The 7,500-nt window shown below is 45.4% G+C and overlaps 1 protein-coding gene across 2 annotated transcripts in view; it reads left to right on the top strand.

The window, feature by feature from the left end:
* The window catches only part of CCDC183 (coiled-coil domain containing 183), a 23,161-nt gene that overhangs the window by 11,816 nt on the left and 3,845 nt on the right, over positions 1-7,500 (top strand). For both annotated transcript variants that reach the window (XM_080990688.1, XM_080990689.1), the window contains exons 7-10: positions 1,483-1,537; positions 2,775-2,875; positions 4,838-4,998; positions 5,077-5,242. In XM_080990688.1, coding sequence (XP_080846814.1) covers positions 1,483-1,537; positions 2,775-2,875; positions 4,838-4,998; positions 5,077-5,242 — 483 coding nt within the window. The remainder of the gene's footprint in view (positions 1-1,482; positions 1,538-2,774; positions 2,876-4,837; positions 4,999-5,076; positions 5,243-7,500) is intronic.

Here is a 7,500-nt window from a genome sequence, read left to right on the forward strand (position 1 = left end):
GAATTGTAGCGCAGGAACCTTAGCATGGGAAACTTAGCGTGGGAACCTAAGCGCGGGAAGCTTAGCGTGGGAAGCTTAGCGCGGGAAGCTTAGCGCAGGAAGGTTGGCGCGGGAATTGTAGCGTGGGAACCGTAGCGCGGGAAGCTTAGCGTGGGAAACTTAGCGTGGGAATTGTAGCGCAGGAACCTTAGCATGGGAAACTTAGCGTGGGAACCTAAGCGCGGGAAGCTTAGCGTGGGGAACTTAGCGTGGGAATTGTAGCGCAGGAACCTTAGCGTGGGAAACTTAGCGTGGGAACCTAAGCGCGGGAAGCTTAGCGTGGGAAGCTTAGCGCGGGAAGCTTAGCGCAGGGAGGTTGGCGCGGGAATTGTAGCGTGGGAACCGTAGCGCGGGAAGCTTAGCGCCGGGAACCTTAGTGCGGGAAGGTTAGAGTGGGAAGCTTTGCGTGGGAAACTTAGCGTGGGACCCGTAGCGCCGGGCATCTTAGCGTAGGAAATTAAGCGTGGGAACCTTAGATTGGGAAGCTTAGCATGGGAACCTTAGCGTGGGGACGGTAGCGTGGGAACCTTAGCGTGGGAACCTTAGCGCGGAAAGCTTAGCGTGGGAAACTTAGCGTGGGAACCTAAGCGCGGAAACATAGCGTGGGAAGCTTATCGTGGGAATTGTAGCGCAGGAACCTTAGCGTGGGAATCTTAGCGCCGGGAACCTTAGCGCGGGTAGGTTAGAGTGGGAAGCTTAGCGTGGGAACCATAGCGCCGGGAACCTTAGCGTAGGAAATTAAGCGTGGGAACCTTAGTTTGGGAAGCTTAGCGTGGGAATTGTAGCGTGGGAAGCTTAGCGTGGGAATTGTAGCGCAGGAACCTTGGCGTGGGAACCGTAGCGCGGGAAGCTTAGCGTGGGAAGCTTATCGTGGGAACCTAAGCGTGGGAAACATAGCGCGGGAGGCTCAGTGTGGGAATCTTAGCGTAGGAATTGTAGCGCAGGAACCTTAGCGTGGTAACCTCAGTGCGGGAACCTTAGCGCTGGGAAACGTAGCGCAGGAAACTTAGCGTGGGAACTTTAGCGCGGGAATATTAGCACGGGAACCTTAGAATGGGAAATTAAGTGTGGGAACCTTAGCGCGGGAACCTTAGCGCTGGGAAACGTAGCGCGGGAAACGTAGCGCGGGAAACTTAGCGTGGGAACTTTAGCGCGGGAATATTAGCACGGGAACCTTAGAATGGGAAATTAAGTGCGGGAACCTTAGCGCGGGAACCTTAGTGCAGGAACCTTAGCGCTGGGAAACGTAGCGCGGGAAACTTAGCGCGGGAACTTTAGCGCGGGAATATTAGCACGGGAACCTTAGAATGGGAAATTAAGTGCGGGAACCTTAGCGCGGGAACCTTAGCGCGCGAACCTTAGCGCGGGAACATTAGTGTCGGGAACCGTAGCGCGGGAACCATAGGCGGCGCCGCTCTAACCGCGGCGCTCCGTTCTTTCCAGCAAGGCCGCCGGGACATGGACTTCCCTTCCCTGATGGGGCGCGAGGGTTCGAGAGGTAAGGAAATGGGGCGCCGGGGAGTTGTAGCGCGCGGCGCGCATGGCACCCGGTCACCCCGCTCCCTGATGCTGCCAATCCCGTATGGCTTGTGGCGCCGGTTGCGACAACTCCTGTCCGGGTTGGGAGTTGTAGCGCGCGGCGCCCGGTCACCTCCTGGGAGTTGTAGCGCGTGGCGCCCGTTCACCCTCTCTCCGCCAGCATGGACTTCCCTTCCCTGATTGGCCGCTAAGGGGATGAGAGGGAAGCAAGGCTTGGTCCCCATCCCGCCTGGGAGTTGTAGCACGCGTCGCCCGGTCCCCTCCTGGGAGTTGTAGCGTGCGGCGCCCGGTCCCCCCCTCTCCTTACCTTATGGGAGGTCAGGAAGGGCCGCCGCTCGTCCCCCGTCCCGCTTGGGAGTTGTAGCGCGCGGGAGTCCGACTTGGGAGTTGTAGCGCGCGGCGCCCGGTCCCCTCTAGAGAGTCGTAGCGCGCAGCGCCCGGTCCCCCTCTCTCCTTACCTTATGGTAGGTAAGCAAGGGCCGCCGCTCGTCCCGCTTGGGAGTTGTAGCGCGCGGGAGTCCGACTTGGGAGTTGTAGCGTGCGGCACCCGGTCCCCTCCTGAGAGTTGTAGCGTGCGGCGCCCGGTCCCCTCCTGAGAGTTGTAGCGTGCGGCGTCCGGTCCCCTCCTGAGAGTTGTAGCGTGCGGCGCCCGGTCCCCTGCTGGGAGTTGTAGCGTGCGGCGCCAGGTCCCCTCCTGGGAGTTGTAGCGCCGGGCGCCCGGTCCCCTCCTGGGATTTGTAGCGTGCGGCGCCCGGTCCCCTCCTGGGAGTTGTAGCGTGCGGCGCCAGGTCCCCTCCTGGGAGTTGTAGCGCCGGGCGCCCGGTCCCCTCCTGGGATTTGTAGCGTGCGGCGCCCGGTCCCCTCCTGGGAGTTGTAGCGCCCGGCGCCCGGTCCCCTCCGGAGAGTTGTAGCGCGCGGCGCCCGGTCCCCCTCTCCTTCCCTTATGGGAGGTCAGCAACGGCCGCCGCTCGTCCCACTTGGGAGTTGTAGCGCGCGGGAGTCCGACTTGGGAGTTGTAGCGCGCGGCGCCCGGTCCCCTCCTGGGAGTTGTAGCGCGCGGCGCCCGGTCCCCCTCTCTCCTTACCTTATGGTAGGTAAGCAAGGGCCGCCGCTCGTCCCGCTTGGGAGTTGTAGCGCGCGGGAGTTGGGAGTTGTAGCGCGCGGCGCCCGGTCACCATTTTTCTCTCTCGCACCAGGCGCCCGGCTGGAAGCTTCCAAGGCGCAGATTGAGTACCAAGGCCTGGTGACGACGGAAGTGGAGAAGATCAAGGCGGCCGTCCAGTGCTCCCATCTTTGGGTATTGTAGTTCCCGGCGCCCGGTGGGAAATCGATAATAATAATAATAATAATAAAAAATAATGATAATTAATAATAATAATAATAATAATAATAATAATAATAATAGTAATAATAATAATAATAATAATAAATAATAATAATAATAATAATAATAATAAAAAATAATAATAATAGTAATAATAATAATAATAATAATAATAATAATAATAATAATAATAATAATAATAATAAATTTTATTTATATCATTATTTCTAATGATAAAGAAGAATAAGTTAGTAACATAAAGAAGAATGATAAAGAAGAAAGAAGAAGAAGAATTAAGAAGAAAGAAGAAGAAGAATGCGGAATAAAGAAGAAGAATAAATAAGAAGAAGAAGAAATAATGAGAATAATAAATCAATAATAAAAGATAATAAATAATACCCTAATAATTGGTGGCAAATAATAATAAATAAGGAGGAGGAGAAGAAGAAGAAGAATGAAAGAAGAAGAAGAAGAAATAATCATAAAGAAGAAGAATGCAGAATAAAGAATAATAATAAATAAGAAGAAGAAAAAGAAGACGAAAGAATGAGAAGAATAAATAAATAATAAAAAATAATAAATAATACCCTAATAATAATAAATAATAAGCAGGATAAGAATCAGAATAAATAGATAAATGAGAATAAGAACAAAAGTAGTAAATAAATAATAATATAGTAATATTATTATTTAAAAGTAATAAATATATAATAATAAGTATTATTATTATTATTAATGTTAATATAAATGTCAGGGAAAGGAAGAATGCAATGTAGGACATAATAATAATAATAATAATAATAATAATAATAATAATAATACCCTAAGAATTGGTTGCAAATAATAACAAATAATAAATAATAATTGGTTGTAAATAATAATAAATAAGAAGAAGAAGAAGAAGAAGAAGAATGAAAGAAGAAGAAAGAATGAGAAGAATAAATAAATAATAAAAAATAAAGAATATCCTAATAATTGCTTGCAAATGACAATAAAGAATTAGAAGAATAAACAATAAATAATAAATAATAAGAGTAAGAATAATAGGAATAAGAAGAAGAATAGATAATGAGAATAATGAATAACAAATAATAAACAATACCCCAATAATTGGATGCAAATCAGAATAAATAATAAGCAGGATAAGAATCAGAATAAATAGATAGATAAGAATGAGAACAAAAGTAATAAATCATGAGAATAATAAATAAATTATTATTAATAATAATAATGATAATAATAACAACAAAAACAACAAATAATAATAATAATAATAATAATAATAATAATAATAATAGTAATAATAATACCCTAAGAATTGGTTGCAAATAACAATAAATAATAAATAATAATTGGTTGCAAATAATAATAAGATGAATAAGAAGAAGAAGAAGAAGAAGAAATAATAAGAATAATAAATAATACCCTAATTGTTGGTTATAAATAATAATAATAAGAAGAAGAATCAATAATCAATAAAATAATTGGTTGCAAATAATAATAAAGAAGAAGAAGAAATAAATAATAATAATAAAATAATAATAATAATAATAATAATAATAATAATAATAATAATAATAATAATAATATAATAATATAATAATAATAGTAATAATATAATAATATAATAATAATAATAAAATAAAATAAAATAATAAGAATAATAATAATATAATATAATAAGAATAATAATATAATAAGAATAATAAGAATAAGAATATTAAAGGCTGTCATAATAATAATAATAATAATAATAATAATAATAATAATAATAATATAATAATAATAATAATAATAATAATAATAATAATAATAATATAATAATAATAATATAAGAATAAGAATAAGAATAATAAGAATATTAAAGGCTGTCAATCAATCATCAATAACCTGTCAATAATCAATAATCAATAACCGCTTTATTCTTCCCCCCAGGACATCGCCGGGCGCTTCCTGGCGCAGCGCAAGTCGGAGGAGGACCTGCGCCAGCAGATCGCCGAGTGCGAGCGGCGCCGCCGGGAACTCCACTCCCGCCTCAAGGCTTTGGAACTGGAACGCGCCGAGTTGAAGTTCCACCGGGCGCCGGGCGCCCTCAGGTACCGGGTTCGAGTCTGGTCATGGGGCAGGGAGTTCCGCAGGTCCGCGAGATTCAAACCGGGCGCTTCCCCCCGCAGCTTCCAGAAGCTGGCGGAGGAACTGGGCGCCGCCTTGGAGGAGGAGACCCGGCGCCTGGAGGAGGCCCGGCGCTACGTTTCCCAGAGCCAGGAGCTGCTGCTGCACTTTGAGAACGGGGTCAACAACCTGGCCGTGCGCCTGTGCGGCGTCCATGTGCCCGGGCAGGTAGGGAAACTACGGTTCCCAAAGGCGTCTTTGGGGTTGGGAACGGTAGTTTGGGCGCAGGCGCGCCCGGTGAGCCACACTATAGTTCCCAGTGTGCATACTATAGTTCCCAGTGGGCCATACTATAGTTCCCAGTGTGCATACTATAGTTCCCAGTGAGCCAGTGTGCCCGGGCAGGTAGGAAAACTACAGTTCCCAAGGCGTATTGGGGGTTGGGAACTGTAGTTTGGGCGCAGGCGCTCCCGGTGAGGCATACTATAGTTCCCAGTGAGCCATACTATAGTTCCCAGTGAGTTTTCTATAGTTCCCAGTGCTCCATACTATAGTTCCCAGTGAGCCATACTATAGTTCCCAGTGAGTTAGACTATGGTTCCCAGTGAGCCATACTATAGTTCCCAGTATATCTAGTATAGTTCCCAGTTAGCCATACTATAGTTCCCAGTGTGCATACTATGGTTCCCAGTGAGTTTTCTATAGTTCCCAGTGAGTTTTCTATACTTCCCAGTGAGTTTTCTATACTTCCCAGTGCTCCATACTATAGTTCCCAGTGGGACATACTATAGTTCCCAGTGAGCCATACTATAGTTCCCAGTGAGCCATACTTTAGTTCCCAGTGGGGCATACTATAGTTCCCAGTGGGACATACTATAGTTCCCAGTGAGCCATACTATAGTTCCCAGTGAGCCATACTATAGTTCCCAGTGTGCATACTATAGTTCCCAGTGAGTTTTATATAGTTCCCAGTGCTCCATACTATAGTTCCCAGTGTGTCTAGTATAGTTCCCAGTGAGCCATACTATAGTTTCCAGTGAGTTAGACTATAGTTCCCAGTGGGCCCTACTATAGTTCCCAGTGAGCCATACTATAGTTCCCAGTGCGTCATACTATAGTTCCCAGTGAGTTTTCTATAGTTCCCAGTGCGCGTACTATAGTTCCCAGTGAGCCATACTATGGTTCCCAGTGAGTTATCTATAGTTCCCAGTGGGCCATACTATAGTTCCCAGTGAGCCATACTATAGTTCCCAGTGGGCCATACTATAGTTCCCAGTGCTCCATACTATAGTTCCCAGTGTGCATACTATGGTTCCCAGTGAGCCATACTATAGTTCCCAGTGCGTCATACTATAGTTCCCAGTGAGTTTTCTATAGTTCCCAGTGCGCGTACTATAGTTCCCAGTGAGCCATACTATAGTTCCCAGTGAGCCATACTATAGTTCCCAGTGGGACATACTATAGTTCCCAGTGAGCCATACTATAGTTCCCAGTGAGCCATACTATAGTTCCCAGTGTGTCTAGCATATTTCCCAGTTAGCCATACTATAGTTCCCAGTGTGCATACTATGGTTCCCAGTGAGCCATACTATGGTTCCCAGTGGGACATACTATAGTTCCCAGTGCTGCATACTATAGTTCCCAGTGAGCCATACTATAGTTCCCAGGGTGTCTAGTATAGTTCCCAGTTAGCCATACTATAGTTCCCAGTGTGTCCAGTATAGTTCCCAGTGAGCCATACTATAGTTCCCAGTGCGCATACTATAGTTCCCGGTGCGCCATACTATGGTTCCCAGTGAGCCATACTATGGTTCCCAGTGGGACATACTATAGTTCCCATACTATAGTTCCAAGTGAGTTAGACTATATTTCCCAGTGAGCCATAGTATGGTTCCCAGTGAGTTTTCTAGTTCCCAGTGAGCCATACTATAGTTCCCAGTGTGACATACTATAGTTTCCAATGAGCCATACTACAGTTCCCAGTGGGCTATACTATAGTTCCCAGTGAGCCATACTATAGTTTACATACTATAATTCCCAGAGCGCCATACTATAGCTTGCATACTATAGTTCCCAGTGCGTCATACTATGGTTCCCGGTGTGCCATACTGTGCTTCCGAGTGACCCATACTATAATTCCCAGTGCTCCATGCTATAGCTCCCAGTGGCCATACTATAGTTTACATACTATAATTCCCAGTGCGCCATACTATAGCTTGCATACTATAGTTCCCAGAGCGCCATACTATAGCTTGCATACTATAGTTCCCAGTGCGTCATACTATAGCTTGCATACTATAGTTCCCAGTGCGTCATACTATAGCTTGCATACTATAATTCCCAGTGCGTCATACTATAGCTTGCATACTATAGTTCCCAGTGCGTCATACTATAGCTTGCATACTATAGTTCCCAGTGCGCCATACTATAGCTTGCATACTATAATTCCCAGTGCGTCATACTATAGCTTGCATACTATAGTTCCC

This window comes from Podarcis pityusensis, assembly GCF_964106645.2.
Source record: "Podarcis pityusensis genome assembly, chromosome: Z".
Classification (NCBI taxonomy): Eukaryota; Metazoa; Chordata; class Lepidosauria; order Squamata; family Lacertidae; genus Podarcis; species Podarcis pityusensis.